Source organism: Cyanistes caeruleus, chromosome Z (assembly GCF_971803275.1).
Source record: "Cyanistes caeruleus chromosome Z, bCyaCae1.hap1.1, whole genome shotgun sequence".
NCBI classification, from domain to species: domain Eukaryota; kingdom Metazoa; phylum Chordata; class Aves; order Passeriformes; family Paridae; genus Cyanistes; species Cyanistes caeruleus.
In genome coordinates this window covers 905,430-921,721 of record NC_141732.1, presented here as the reverse complement: position 1 = coordinate 921,721, position 16,292 = coordinate 905,430, and the positions used below count along the sequence as shown (strand labels likewise).

General features: G+C 42.0%; 1 protein-coding gene across 7 annotated transcripts in view; it reads left to right on the top strand.

Moving 5' to 3' along the window:
- The window catches only part of SSBP2 (single stranded DNA binding protein 2), a 128,052-nt gene extending 121,187 nt beyond the window's left edge, over positions 1–6,865 (top strand). For 6 of the 7 annotated variants that reach the window (XM_086868045.1, XM_086868047.1, XM_086868046.1 and 3 more), the window contains one exon: positions 1,659–6,865. In XM_086868045.1, coding sequence (XP_086724171.1) covers positions 1,659–1,688 — 30 coding nt within the window. In that variant the 3' untranslated portion in view covers positions 1,689–6,865. The remainder of the gene's footprint in view (positions 1–1,658) is intronic. The other variant, XR_015280519.1, reaches the window with a different exon arrangement.
- The last annotated feature ends 9,427 nt before the right edge of the window (positions 6,866–16,292 follow it).

The window sequence follows — 16,292 nt, the reverse complement described above, 5'->3', positions numbered from 1 at the left end:
TGCCAGTTAGCTGTTGGTGGGCACACATTCAGGTTGTGTGGAGTGTTGAAGAAAACTGTCATACACAGCCTAAAAAGAGCAATGTTTATTATCTGCCAAGATGGCAGCAAGCACAGAGCCTCCATGAAATGTGGTCCCTGTTCCTGGCAGCCCTTGGCTCCCAGTCTGGCACTCTGCTGGGCTGAGGGCAGGCAGGGTCACCGAAACAGGGAGCAAGAGACACCGTGGTACTCTGGAGAAAATCAGTGCTCTCAGACACTCCCTGGGTTCTGGGTGCTGGTGTGCTGCCTGGGAGAGCCAGGCACTCAGATTTCTTTGTTGAGATGTGTGCCAGCAAGGCAGAAGTGACACATGCCAGGGGTGTCCCTGCCTGCTCCCTGGGACTGCTGTCTCTGTAACATGGGCTGCTCTCTCATCCTGAGGAATTGCTTTGCTTTCTGGTCCATGTTTTGCCACTTGGCTGCTCAGAACAGGTGTTATCATGGACTCCTTTCTCAGGGAGATTGGCTGTTCAAAGGGACTTTGGTTAGAGGTAGATAGAAATGCAGGGCTTAATAACAAGTTAAAAATCCTAAACCCCCTGAGACCATGCTTTGATTCTTTTGCCAAAGTGATTCCCCAGATACCTTGGCTCAGATGTGACTTGAGCAAGTGCTCTGCTTTAGGCCTCAGAGCTGGTAGTTGGACCTGTGTAATTTTGGGGAAGACCCATCTAAAATCCTCTTTCTAAATGCTTGGACACTTGGAAATGCCAGCTTGGAGCTCAAAACTTGGCAGAGCATTTAGGGCACATGTGACTTTGCACAGGCAAATTTATCTTTCCTTTTTCTTCTGTCAATTTTCAAAATGCTGATCTTCTGGCATTTGAACGTTTTCCTCTACCTAGAGGATGTTAGACCAAAGTAAGTGTTTTTTGCAGTCCACAGTTTTCAATTTAGAAATTGAAATTTAGAAGCAAATTATGTGTATAGGTGTGCATTTCTTGTAGGCACTGTGGTGTCCCATTGATTACTTTAATGAAGCACTGCTCTCCTGAGGGCAGCTGTAGCTTGGGTGAGGGCTGCAGTTGAGTTTGTGTCACGGTGTGACATCACCAGTGTGATGTGGGGATTGGATTTTTGATTCACACAAAGGAGAGTGACCAGGGGTCGATGATTCAGCTTGCCCCCTAAAGCTGCTAACACAAAATAATACAGACCTAATTTAATCAGAGTCATACATGTCTTTGTTCCTTTCTTCCCGTAAAGTAATCAAAAACTCCCCAAAGTCTTGTGTGGTTCAGCTCCCCGTGAATGCAGCCAGTCTGCTTCGGACTAGGCACCTGCCCAGGTAGATTCCCCAGGAGCCAGCACTGGGCGGGAAGGGGTGTGGAAAGCCTCAGTGAGGTATTGGTTCATCACAGCACCCAGGTAACACCAAAACAGCCCTCAGGGGAGCTGCCTTTGCCAGCACTGGCTGAATTCTTGCATGAGAGAAGCACAGCAGGAGTTCTGGGGACACAAACTGAGCTACAGCCCCAACAGGGGCTGCAGCACAAATTCAGGAGGGAGCTCAAGCAGCTCTGAAGCCATTGCTGCAGTCCAGGTGTGGATGTAGCCACCTGGGGATGGGGGGAGGGGGGAGAAATGTTTGTTAAAATGTGGATTCCTCTTTTCCAGTACTCCCCTAGCATGACAATGAGTGTGTGAGCTGTTCACAAGTGTCGCCGTGATGACCACAGTGAGTTGGCCCTCTCCAGAGAGCTACTGCAGAAGAAAACTATTCGTCCCAGTGTACAGTTTAACTAAAGGATCTCAGACACAATCAGACCCACCCGTTTATTTTTAATTTTTTTTTTTTTTTCCTACCATCTCCCCCGTTTTGTCAAGAATGTGGGTCCCAAACATGCTTGAGACAACTGCAAGGAGTGGCATGAGAGAAGTGCCCGAGGTGGAGCTGCCAGCGCCTGTCTGTGTGTGTACATGTGTGGGTCGGCGTGGGGTGTGTGTGTGTGGCACACCAAACACACACACACACACACAGACCCCAGGACACTGTAAAATAGGATCACATGACATCTTATGTAGAAATCAGAAGTAGGGACTTTTATTCCATTTCTTCTTTTTTTTTTTTTTTTTCTCACGTTTACATTTTAATTATTAAAATTTGCTTTCCCTCTCCCATCCTGAACTGTTTTATGTTGCATATATCACTGCTTTATAAGTTATTTTTTAAGTTGAACTCAAAAGATAAATTCTTTTGATTTTGTTAGTGTCTGCAATTATGGATAGGAATAAAATTGCTTATACGAGCTTTCATTACCTTGTGTTTGATACCAGCTACCCTGTGAATCACAAATTGTACTGTCTCAAGAAATAGAAGAAAGCTCATCTTAATTTTTTTGGAGAAATTTAATAACTTCCACCTAGTTTGGGGATTTTTTTTGATACTTTGCCTTTAAGAGAAAAAAAAAAAAAAAAAGCACTGAAGGTTATTTTTCTTCTTTAATTGAAGCCTAATATCTGCAATATCTATTTTAAATGGAAGCCTGAATTTGATACAAGCTTCTCAGTTTATATAGAGTACTATAAGGTTACTGTAAGTGAGCTCCAATTGCTATAGAATCTAGCAATAAAGTGTCAGGGCTTCTCCTGCCCTTGGAATTGAGTTTTCTATTTAGCATGGTCTTCTGTAGGGGTGGTAGTTAGTGGAAATACAGTAGAGTCCTTATCACCAAAACATTTTCCAACAACTTACAATTATGTTTCCCATTTTCAGTGATTCTCAAACAAATATGAGCAATCCGTGTTCCTAATTATAAACAGAATTTCCCAGGCTCATTTAGAAAATCGGGTCACCCTGCTGCTTGGGTGTGTGCTTTCTGCCATATCTGCCAGCTTTAATTCCCACAGAACTTTACAGTCAGCAGCCTTTGTTTTTCGTATTTTTTTCTTTTTTCTTTTTTTTTTGCAGCCAAAATGCCACAGTAAACTTTTTATGACTACTAGCCTTGTTGTGAGGGTGTTATCTTTTGCCATGAACAGAAAAGGAACAAAGGTCTGGGCCCGTTTATAAGGAGGGCAGACAGGTATGAAAGCTGGGGACAGAATGCAGAAAAAGGCCTAAAGGAAACGCCTCTGGAACATTCCCATTTCTCTTCAGGCAGAGCTCTGAAACCAAGATTATGGTACAGTTACTTAGTTCCTGATGATTTTGAACTCCTCCCCCAAGAAAACAAAAGCTTTCAGTTTTTAGTGATAGAAAGGCTGATGATCAGCAACGCAGGCACGGTGGCTCAGCAGATGTTTGTGCCACAAACAGCAAATTCCTCTCTTTGAACTTAAATCCAGAAGAGCCACTTGCAGAGGAGGAGCAGTTCTGGGATGTGGTACGTCCATATGCAAGTGGATTTTCTTTCATGAACTTGTGATCAAGGAACATACATGATGGGCTTGTGATGGTAGCTGAATGTAACAGGATGTGTAAGGAATACTACAATCTCCTAACTCATTTTTATTTCCATATATTATATCTGTATAGTATATGAAAATAAAAGCATTTAACACTTTCCCCTTAGAGCTACTTAAAGGTGAAAGTCTCAGAGGATTAAAATTATGTTGAAGTATCAAGGATTTTGGTAGCATTACTTTTTAGTAAGAACTACATGATTAGATGTAAACATGACCTAGACAGTCATTATATGTTTTTGTAGACTGTGTTCTTATTGATTATGAAGGTCACATTCATTTGCTTCTCTTTGGAAAACACTTTGTTGCTGTCTCCAAAGATGCTGGAAGACCCTGCTATTGGCTTGAGTCACAAACACAAAATGAGGTGTAATTTCCTCAGACCCTTTGCTGTTGTCACTAACACCACTGGTGTGTCCCCATCACACCCAGAGTGCAGGAGTCCTCGCAGCCTGTGTTTGCCACCTGTGTTATCTGTGGTAGCCTCCCAGGGACCCAAGAGCTCTGTCTGGCCGAGTTTCGGTCGGATGATGTCGCTGCTGATGGACTGAGGTCGATGGGAACATCAAGTGCCAAAGCCCATTCCCAGGTGAGCTGCTGGGCACCTGGGAAGGGTGGAAGTCTGGCCATTAAACCTGTGTATGGAAGTGCTGACACAGACTGGCTATCATTATTGAAACACATTATCCTCTATTTTATACAGGAGCATGATGTCCCTTCAGCACATACTTTAGTCACTGTGCCCTGCATTTCTCATACCCACGTAGCCCCGCAGGCAGCAGCTGATGTCGCTCTTGCTTTGTCCAAGGCTTTACCCAGCCTCAGTCACGCTCCTGGAGAGGCCAGGTTCTGCAGCTGAACCACTAGAAAACAATCTTATGTGCTAATTACTCAACTTCAAAATTACACCTTTGGATTATTTTTTTCTTTATAGGTATGGGGCTTTTTGCTTGTTGATTTTCCTTTCGTTTCCTTACAAATCCTTTTAGGATTTCCATGGTATCTGGAGTATCAATATGGGAAGAAACTGTTTCCAAGCACTCAGTTTTCGCTCCCACTTACATTTTTTATGCTCCAGATACCAGGAGCAATGTAACTGCTGTTTGGTTCTGCAGTTACACAACAGCAATGTTGATAATGGCAGAACTTGTCCAGCTCTGGTAGGAATTCTGTTTTCAGTGGTGCAGGGTAGACCTCCTCACACTGGGTTTTTAGTTAGATCTTGCTCTTTAGTATAGAAATAAATGGAAGGTGATTCTGGGTCTTTCAGGCAGAGCTGAAGTAAGCCTTTTTAAAGCAGAAGTGATTAAATCTTAGAGCAGCAGAAATGGAGAGTAAGGGATCTCTTATGCTGTGAGAACTCCTGCAAATATTCCAGCTTTGTAGAAATCAGCTGAAACTGGATTCACTTGTGAACTTCACAGTGGAACCAGGGTCTTACCTGCTGCTTTAACCTATGGAAGGGAGCGTGCAGATCCAGAAATATCCACGTCACCCAGATGTTACTGCCATGTGTAAGAACAGGGTTTGAGGTGAGGAGGAAGCTGTCTGAATTGCAGGTAAAGCATGTGGCCAGGCATGCATTAACAAAATACCTGGATATTTGCATGGAGGGATTAAATTCTTAGCTACCTGAGAATGAGGAATAACTGCAGTTGCACCTCCTACCCCCCCAAAATTCAGATTTTTTTTTTTGGAAGCCCTCTGTTTGCAGAGCCCTGGCTGTCCAACATGTCACGTGTTCAGAGGCAGTAACAACTTCCAGGCGTTCAGCTCGTTCCTCATAATGTAGGATTAAATGTTCCCTGTCCTGGGACATCCAGCTGTTCCTTTCCTTTCCAACAGGAGTGCTCAGTGAGAAATATATCGGCTAATCATTTATTTTAAATAATTACACCTGGGAAGAAGTGAACAGAAGCTTGCTTCTTTAAGGATGCATCAAAGGACAGCTTCTTGAACTACCTAAAACCAACTGAATTTTCCTCTGTTCTGTGGCTAGAAAATGCAATACTGCATGTGCAAATGATTTGGAATCAAATTTAATGAGGGACCAGATGTTACAATATTTAGTGTCCATCACTTTATTCAAAATGACTTTTCAGCTGATACATTTTGCACAGGTTTCTATTTCTGTATCAGTTAATTATTAAGTGTTTTCCCCTGTTCCTAGTCAGCTCTGATCCATTGTTGTTGTTGTCATGGCTAAGCATGGACTGGATTCTTCAGTATTCGACTCTACACATTTGCATTTCAAGAATGTAAAATATACCTTAATGATGTAAAAAGTACAGGTAAATGTATTTTTATTTAATTCAGTATAAGTGGTGATGTAACTGTGGGTGCTGTTATAGACACACTTGGGTTTGCTCAGGCTTACTTAAGGATGGGAATCCTAACAGAGCACATCTTTCAAATAAACCCCTAAAACTATTTCAATACTGTTGAGGATCCAGTTCATGATTTAGTGATTCAAAACAACTGCAAAAGTTCAGAAATAAATTAGTTAGGTTTAAATTTTGCTGTATGCAGCTCTCTCTACTTCTCAGAAATTACTGGCACAGTTCTGTAAATTGCTGCTCGTGCCAGTTCTGCTGAAACTTTGATGAAACCACTTCCATAAGGTCATTTTTGGATAGGACTTCACCCTAGTCTGGGTCAAATATATAACTTACCTGTGGTGTAACACTATTTGGCAGATGTCAAAACTGAGTACACAGAGCAAAATACAGAGGGTCTGTTGAAATTACCAAAACGATGTTTCAACTTGAAAAATGAGAAAAGAGAGTTTAAAATACTGCTTTGAGTGCTCTACATATTGGAAACAAATTACAGTACCAAATCTAAAAAAAATAACTGGATCATCTACTCAGCACATGAAAATTCTGATCCTGCCAACCTTGATTTGAAACTCAGCCTGCACATAGTTAATTTTAAACAGATCTAAGAACACAGGTAGTATCCTTCAGGGAATTAAAAAAGTAGGACTGAAATAATTGAAACCCATGCTTGAACGTGGACAGTCTAGAGCTCAAATTAAGTCTTCCCAAAGCAGACATTATTTTACAGATTTTACCAGTGCAGGAGCATGTTTATGTATCGACAGTACTGAGATGCAGAGCAGATTTGGCTTTCTTCTGTTTCTTACTTTATTAGAGCTTTGTTCACTATTACATGAACTATTTCTGTGAATTTGTTCTTCCATCTTGTTTTCAGTTGTGCAGCCATAGTTTCCCTCAACACAGCCAACAGCTTTGCAGATTTAGTCCAAACTTCTGTTTGGTTGCTGTTCTTCATTTAAGCTTAAAATGTGTAAGAAAGCCTCTCATGTAATAGGACAACTTGCCATAAAAATGTATAAAGGTTTTCTTGGGTACATGTTTTCAAATTTAATAAATGCAGTTTTCAGTTATAATTTGAAATGGTCACTTTCTAGCCACTGTTTCAGTTTTGTGTGCAAAAGAAATGGAGAGAGAAAAAAAAAAGCACCTTTTTTTTTCTTTATTTTAATTCAGCATTGTAAATATTTGCTGAAACACATGGTTTTGGGAGATGACATCAAAGAGATATTTGCTGCCTAGTTGCTATAAATCATCCAGCTGGACTTCATGTTGAAAGGTCCTTCCACATCTCCAAAAGTGTACTGCTTGACACCTGATTTGTGTGACGTTGTACAAAGCCTAGTTCACAAATAGCGGTTTACTTTGCCTGGTCAGTGTTTTCAGTGTGTCTCGTGGATGGTTCAGGGTTCTGTGGTCTCAGAAGAGTGACCAGGCGGTCGAGCAGGCTTGTTCCCAGGGTCAGGTGGCTCAGGGCTGGGCAGTTATCCACCAGAAACAAGGTGTTCGTTCGCTACCTCGCTGTTCTCTTGAGAACTTGCACAACTCTTCTTGCCGTTAGGTTCTGGGGATCCTTTCAAGACTTTACAGTGCTGAGACAAGAGGCTGGATTTTGCTAAGAGAAAATTCTGGCAGTTTTAGCATCAGTTTTCATAGGGAAACAGCACAAAACATGGGGATTTTGAAAGGCGGTGCGTTCTCGATGGCCTGGGATTAACTGGGAAACAGACTGTACAGTCTAGGAGTTTGGGCTATTACAGAGATACTGAAATCATCAGTAATTTCTTTTAGTGAGAAAAATTATTGTTGTGGAACAACTGCTCTGATCCCTGAGGAGTCAGATTGTCAACTGGATGAACTGGATATTTTAGGCTTTATTTGTGTTGTTTTAATCTTCATGTTTTACCCTCTCTCACTTGGACCTCCCCATTAAATGTACTATGCCAGATTTTCACACAAAAATAAGAGCATTTGGCCCAACAAATATGCAGGAAGTTGTTGACATCTGTAACTAAAGCTCTGCTTTAGAGAGTTTTATTTCATTAGAGAGAAATTGAGTATAACAGCAGATAAGGAATGGCACTGCAACATCCTGAGAGCTCTCACTGTTTGAGATCAGGGAAGTTAGCATCCTGCATACTCACAAGCCAGACGAGGTGGTTCCTAACAGTGATAGAAAATAGCTTGAAAGAAAAGCTGATTCTTGTCATGCAGATTGGAGGAAAATAAAATTCCAAATACAGGATATATTTAATTGAGGTAGAAATTTACTAAAGCCCTCTGTAACAGAGGCACGGAGCACATCCAGTGGTTTAGTGGGAAAGCAAAGTGGTGTTACTAAATTGTTTTCAATAAACATAACATCCAAAAGCAGGTGTAAGCTATTTTCATTTTCATTTTTCTAGTCTCTTTTATTTTTTCTGATTATGTTGTAGTTTTGATTTGATTTGCATTTGCATTAATGGATAAGGAAGAGAACACATTTCTTAAAGTAGGGCTGGAATGATTTAGGGCTGGAATTAGAGACATGGAAGAGTGGTGTGAGTAAAGCTGGAGTCTTCTGTTAAAAATCAAGTGAATTTTGATATTACTGTTTTTCCAGGACAAAAAGCACCCATACAATAAACTTGGGCTCTGTCATGGCTGTTTGAGAAGTGTGAATCGAATTGCTGTGTGTGCTTGGACACCAGTTTGGAGGGATTTTCTTTAATTTTTTTTATTAAGTATCCCTTTGGAGTGCATCTATTTTGTGCATGTTTGGCTGAAACCACAAAAACAAACCAATTTTTTTTTTTTTTAATGCATTGCTGTACATGCATCTGGTTCTGGTGGGAAGAGGAAGAAGATTTGTTAGCTGGTGGGTTAGCATATTTATGTGAATTAATTACAGCATTGGTAAACTACTGTCAACTCTGTTCACATTGCACAAGATACTCTGTGTTGTCTGCTGCTGGTGTTATAACCTCGGTGATCCATGCATATCCTGTAAATTCCTGTAGGTTTTGTGTAAGCAATCTTGCCACCACTGCTTGCTACTGTAAATGCTTGTTTTGAAGCAAGAGGTGGCATTTGACTGTACAGCCATGTGTATTATACTGCAACAGTCCTTGTTCTGTCCTCTGAACTCGCTGTCCACATAGAGTTGGAGCTCTGTTAAGCACGCTTAGTGGTTTCAGAATTTATTTCAAACAGCAGATCTATAAGCCATTTACAGGAATATTAAATGTAATGTAAGAGAATTCAACCCAGTTCATACCCTTTTCTGAGAGCTTGGGGTTGGATTTGAGCAGGCAGCTGCAGGTTTTGTGGCATCCCAGGTGCTTGTGCCTGCACACCTGAGGGGTGTCACACCTGTGCAGTGTTCCCTGGCAGAGGGGTGCCCCAGGCACAGCACCTGGGCAGGCTGCTGCCTTTCCCAGGTGTGTGAGCTGGTGTCTTTTCTATTCCCCACAAACCGCAGCAGTGCCAAGACAGAAGCCTGTCTCGAAGGGAGGCACGGCGCTGCCTCTGCATTGTGTCCTCATCCCCACACACCACAGGCTTTACCTGAGGTGGTGTTTTAAGGAGATTTGAACTCTCTGTCTGGTTACCTAGAGAGAAAAATAACCTGAATTCTGGGACTCTGCATTCTTTTTTACAGTATTTTATGATATACAACAAAGACCTGAAAATGTCTGTGCGTTCTTTGCTGGTTTCTGATGTCAGAATTTCAAGTCCTGTCTAGTCTGAAAGGCAATGATGGGAAAATGAAGAAGCTTGGAAAGTTGAAGGGGATTCTTACTTGGATTATTTTAAATTCTGTGTTTCTATTGATAGTTTAATAAAATGAGTAGGCTAATCTTTAGAATCAAGGCAGTCTTAATGACTTTGCACCTTCGCCCTTTCATGTAAGACTTTGAGAACTTGCAATAAGTGTTCCTCATGCTTACAGTCCAATTTGTAGATAAATTCCCTGTATTTCTAAGATGAAAAAAATATTTCTACAGTTACTTCAGCCCTTTACAGAGACCAACAGGGCAATCCCAGTCCCATAATCCCAAGTATTTATAGGTGTATTTTAGACAAAGAATGACTTTCAACATCGTAAATGAAACTAATGTTTAATGTTCCAGTCTCTGGAAGTAAAGGAAACCTCAGTAATTTTGCAAACCAGCAAGAATGAAACTTGTCTATATAAATACTAATGTAGAAAGTGCATGCAAAACTTGATACTGCCTCTGACCTTAATTGTTACTATTGATACTATTGGGGATCTCACAAATGTGTGTTTCAGAACGCTGTATTTCTCCTCAGTGTGTGCTTCATCCTCATTACCGACAGCTCCTGCAGAGAGCCGGCCCATGCCGTAGCCAAGGCGTGGGGATGCAGAACTCCCCCAGCACCATGGATACGTGGACATGTGTGCATGTTGTGTTAGGATGAGTAACCACTGCGGCTGCAAAGCCCTCCAGACCTTGTGTGTAACTCTCCAGGGCAGCCTCTGGGATGTCTGGGAGGGCTGCAGCCCCGGAGCTGCCTCACTCTCATCCCAGGTGGCTCTGGGTCTTGCTCTGGGGGATCGTCATGAACTCCAGCCTCACTGTTTGAAGTGTGCTGAGCTCCTTGCCAGCCTGTGAGCTGCAAAGGCGCGGATGGCGTGGGTCACTGACCCAGCCCTGGGAGCCTCGGACAGGGCTGACAGACTGCACTGTCGTGCTGATACTGTGCCACCACATCAGACTTGTTTCCGCTCCATGCTGCGGCCTCATTCATCCTGCCCTAATTTCAGCTGGCTGAAAATTACCAGCCTGGGTCTCGTGTGTGAATCAGAGGAGGGACACGAGTGGAGATGCCTCTGGAAGATTGCATTATGGCTTCATTTGCCCTCACCAGTGATGAACAGCTGGAATTAGGTGGGATGAATCCAAGTGTGCACAATTGGCTTCTCACACCTCTGTGCAGAAGTGTATTTATTTGAGCTTGGAGTGGGTGAAAATAATGCAGCTCCTTTGAACCTGAATCCAAGTGACTTACAGATGACTTTCTGAATTCAGTCTCAACCATGAGATTTATGCGCTGTAATGCTATTTTCTTTGTTTTTGCTTCAGTTTTAATGAGCAGCTGTAGCTTGAACTTGCAACTTGTTGGAACATTTCTGGAGGGATTGCCCCTGCATAGGAATCCTCACCTTTATTAGTTACGTGGGCTTCCTTGTTACTTGCACTGATTTTCATTGGAAGCAACACAGGGAGAAACCATGGCATAGATCAGTCAACACCAGCAATAGCACATGCAGCTTTTAAATTCAGCTGTGAGCCTGTAACTCAAATAAATTAATTAAGGTATTAATGTTCATATTGCCCAGGTGTGGATAAAGATTCCTTTCCTGAGAGCTTTAAGGAATAAATCTAGGAGGTCCTGGTTGAGGACTGTGAGAATACATGTAGTAATGGCAGTTTATGATAGTTTTTTTGGGGAGAAACTTGTGACAAACGTGTTGGGATTTGATGTGCTGATTTGGAGATGAGGGACTGTCTCATGCCAGATAGATCAGATTTGCAGGCAGCGTTCCTGTGGGTTAGCAGAGCCTGCTTCCAGCAGGTTCCTCCTCTAGTTCCCCCTGATGCCTTCCTCCATTCCCTGCCGGTACGAAATCCTGACAGCAGTTGTGCCGGTTGTTGTGGTGAGCTGAGGAGCAGCTCAAGGTTGAAACTCAGATGTTGTAGCTGCACCTTTCACCTTCGTCAAGCGTCCACGTTCTCAGAGCTGGGCTGGGACAGCAGTGGCCTCCACGGTTGCCCTGTAATTTCATCACACAGAAGTGGGTGTCACTTTCCAGGAGTTTAACAGGAGCAGTATTGATCCATTCACTTTATTTCCCAAGTTGTGAGTCATTCATTGTTGGAAATGATACAGATCTTGTATAGCTGTGAAGAGAAAAATAGAGATTTGTTTCTTATGATGAGCTGGTACAATTCCTGCTCTGCTGTTCAATATTTTTGAGTGCTGAAGTTAACCAAAATGCTACTTTCATGGATTATCTCAGCCTCAGCTCTGCATGAAAATGGGTGTGGATTTCCAGTTGCTGTTCCTGGTTTCTCTGTGAATTCTGAGCCAAAGGTAAAGCAGTGGGAAAGATTGTTGTGGCAGCCACTCACTGATGGCTTTTCAGATGCATAAAGCCATTCTGTCTGTCATCTGACAGAGTTCCAGTTTTCTCACTGGGTCACCATGTTGTTGTCAGCCAGTGGAGGAAAGGTGGATGAGCTCACCACCCAGAAAGAGAAGAAATGTAGCAAGTAATGAGCTCTGTTCTCCTGCATCCCTTTGTTTGTAGAGCTTCACTTTCAATTAACATTTGTACCTTCAGTTATTATTGTACCATTCACTATCTTGAGGTGGTATGAGCAGAAATTTATGAATATATATAATTTACCAGAAATATAGGCTTGTATTGTGCCTTTGTAATTCTCTTCAGCTTCAGTATATATATGCTACGAGCAGACGAACTTCCTCCCTCTTTTGGGGTGTTCTTTACTACAACAGTAGCTGATGGCTTCATTAATATTGGCTCTTTTAGTCTTCTGGGGCTAACATTTCTGTTTTTCTGAGTGAAAACGCCATAGTGCCCTCAGCAGACATAAGCACAATGACATAACGCTGCAGTGCATGCTGTCTCTTAGCTTCTCTCTACACGTGTTTGCATGTTGGAAAATCTGAAGAGCTGCTGTGTAAATTGCTATGTTATTTACCCAATACAGGTGGTTTTCCGCATCCCTTCTTTGCCCAAAACTCCCATTAACTTAGATGTTAGCCATGGCTCAAGCGGGGAGGTTTTGGGAGCAAGAAAGGATGCAGGGAGCAACTCTTCAGTAGTTTACAGGCTGCTATAAATGTCTTTTCAGCAACGAAATGTAGCATTTTAGCAGTAACTTCCTAGTGAAAACACTGAGCGTGCTTATCACTTAAGATTTTAAGAAAAAAAAGTGTCAGACTGTGTAATTGTATCATATAATTTTGACACTTAACCAGTTTTAGCTACGTGTTCATGCTATACCAACCAACACAGACCTGAAAGGTGACAGCCATGTTTTTGTTACGCAAGAAGTCACACTTTTCCAGAGGTCCTGTTTTGATTTTTTGTTTCTTTACCGCATTTTCACTGCAGAGGTATTTTTCTATATAGTTATCTGAGGCTTCCTTTCACCAACCAAAAGTCTGTAGCCCTCTGCACTGTGAAAGGCAAAGCCCTGTGGAGAGACACGGGCTTCGCACTTGCCCAGCAAATTAGCAGAAATTTCACCCAAGCCATAAAAGCCTCTTATGTTAATCTCTGTTTATGTAATTAAAGCAATTAGGGATAGGAGCTTCAGGAATAATGAGGTCTCTCTATCCTCCATTTACTCTCTCTGTGCTTCATAGGGATTTAAGGGTTCTTTTTTCAAGGCTCAGCTGTGTCTCTTCAAACCAGTGCAGTCTAAGCATCGTGTGAGATGCAGTTTATGGAGATAGCATTGGAGCGTGAAAGATTTACTTCTGGTAGCAAGGAAAAACACATGTCCCTGTGGACATGGACACTTGCAAACAAGTCTGATACCGAGAATTAAAAACAAATGCGTTCAAGATGGTACCAGTACATCAGACTCTGTTCTACAGTGGGGTTTTTAGCTTTTGTCATTTGTATTTTATTTTGTGAAAAAAAGGAGTTGGGGGGATCTCAGATCACATGGGGAATATTAGAAGTATATCACTCAACAATCATTTTATAAAGTCTAACTTCAAAATGCACTATGATTTATTACAAAAGTATATTTTCTTCTGTTTGCCGACATGGTGGTTCCATTTTGTGATAAGTTAAACTCAGCAGTTAATTTGTTGCACTGCCTGGCTGCATGAATTCATCCAGTGTACATACGTACCTGTGCAGCATTACTTTTGGGGTTTGTATTTGAATTTGCAGTATTGATTGATTATTATTTTTGTATTTTACTTTGCCTCTGTTATTGGAATTGTAGTAAACATAATTTATACATATGATTTTACAACTGTTTTGCAACTGAAAAGTCTCCTTTAAATTGTAAAGTTTTATTGATGGATACTCATTAAAATGGTATAAGAATTATATTAACAATTGTTTTGTGTTTTGATGCTCTCTGTACATAAATATATGTCTATTTATCTGTTTAATGGTGCTTGTGTCTTGCAATTTTGGATACATTTTAGAATAAAGTTTCATTTTACAAGAAGTAGTTGTATTTTCACAAGCTGTGTCCCAAAGAAACCCCACAACCAAACACCTTTTTTCCATAAATAACTAGGGTTATGAGAGAAGCATACATAAAACATTGATAACTTCAGGCAGTAATACATTTGTTTGTAGAACATAAAAGTATGCTGCCCACAGAAATGCACAGCTCTGTACTGCAGTTGATTTACCGCAGGAGCTGACATCTGTATTTAAAACGTTCCCAAAATGATGCATTTTGGAACTCTTCTTGCTAGCTCTAATGGCTTTATTTCACTGAAGATTTATTCGTATCTGTTACTGTCGGACACGAAATGGTTCACACGGACGCAGCTCGAGGTGTGGCGAAAGAAGAATTTTTGTTTATTTGTTCTTTCAGTATTTGTAGGTTTCTGACCATGACCAGGGATTGGATAGTCAGGTTAACACCTTCCCGACTGCACTGGCTGTGAGAGATGTCCATCAAAAGGCAAATGTTTAATGGAATGTATAAACACCTGTGTTTATAGTTACCTTCCTGGGAAAGTGGCTGGAACTTGTCAAAAACAAAATCGAAAGGCCTGATTCTCAGGGGGACACATATCTAAGACTGAGCTCGTTGTTTATTAAGTGGAAAAGATGCACAAAGGCACTTCACAAAGGCTGCCTTAGGACCAGCTGAGGTGGTGCCACACTGCTGCTGTAGCTGTGCCACACAAAGTACTTTTCCACTGGGAAAGCACTGGAAAGCACAGGTGTCCTCTCTGAACTGGGGCCAGCAGCTCAATTTCTCTTTTTCAGCAGTGAGAGCAGAACAGTACCACCTTGGCAGGTATTACCTGTAAAACACTGCTTTAGTCCAGTGGAGATAGAGTGAGAAACTACAGGAGTCAGCTTCAGGGGTTCATTTGCAGTCCATTATGCTCCTTTAGCTTCTGTCTCCTGTAGCTGGAGGGCAGAGGAAATGCAGCTTGTGAAAGCGAAGAGCCATTTGGGAAAGCTCATTCTGGAGTGTGAGTTCCCTGGGCACTGCTTCTGTGTACCCCTGTTCCCCAAAGGACACCCCTGAGTGACATCCTTCCCCAAGGCCAGGAGCTACCTGCAGACCAGAGGTGTGATTCTGAAACCACAGCTTTCCCTTGCTCCAGGTGCTTCTCTTTGCCCTGACCCCAAGTACGTGCTCCCCTCCAACACTGCAGGTTTTTCAGGTGAGCAGATTTTGATTTTACTTGGCCCCCCAGCAAAGTAAATTTGCCCTCTGTAGATTTGATCCCAGCAGCTTTATAGCTCCTCATCTCGCAGCAAACAAGAGATCTGTAACAGGCCAGGCACCTGATCACCAGGACTGTGTTTAACAGAGGTGCAGTACCCATGGAACAGCAAACAGCATTATCTTACAGAATGCCTGAGTGTGAGATGGTAAACCTGAAAACAAATTTACAAATTATTGGCCTAGGCAGGCAAAATGTAAGTAAGGGGTTTTTTTTAATAGGGAAATGTTCAGTTCTGTTTACAGACTTCTAGGATCCACAGTGTGAGAAACTGATCATCTGAGTTTTTGTCATCTGGATTGAGCAGGTGAGGAAGAAGAAAACACTGGGTGCAAACCTTTTAAAGACCCTCTTCAGGAAGCAAGGCCAAGGTGTCTCACTGCTGTGACAGTCTGGTTTTTCCCCTCACAGAAGGGGAAGAGAGAGAAGAGAGAAGTAGAAGGAGATAGATACCAGAGAAGGAGAGAGATACCAGTAATACTTTTTTTTTTTTTTTTTTCCTTAAGCAACAGAATGAAACTACAAGTAGGGAATAGAACAACGTGCTGGTTTTCAGAGCCAGACTCTTCTGAAATGTAACAAGTGAGATGGTACAGCCATGGTGTTGCTTGATAAAAAGAGTATGTGCACAGAAACAGAGATAGTGCTATAGCAGTGACAGGAACAGACTGTGTGGGAAGAGAACCCCTCCTGCACTGAGAAACTCTGTCTTGGTTAAAATTCAGATTTTCCTGGCTGTTGTAGGCTAAAGCTGGATCTTTAACAATGTTTAAATGAACAAGCATTCACGATATAAGCTCATGGATATATGTTTCTGAGAAACATGGGAAGCCCTCTCTGGAACAGTAACTACCAAGAGGAAAGGTTGTAAGGAAGGGCTACAGAAAACAGTCTTGCTGCTGCATTGAAAGTACACAGCACAACAGCACAGCAGTCAAATACAAGCCTTGCATTCTTTCCTGAAAACCATTTACAGTTTATACTCTGCTACATTGCAGTAACACATCTGCCTCACCAACAGCTGACAAGCCCAGGC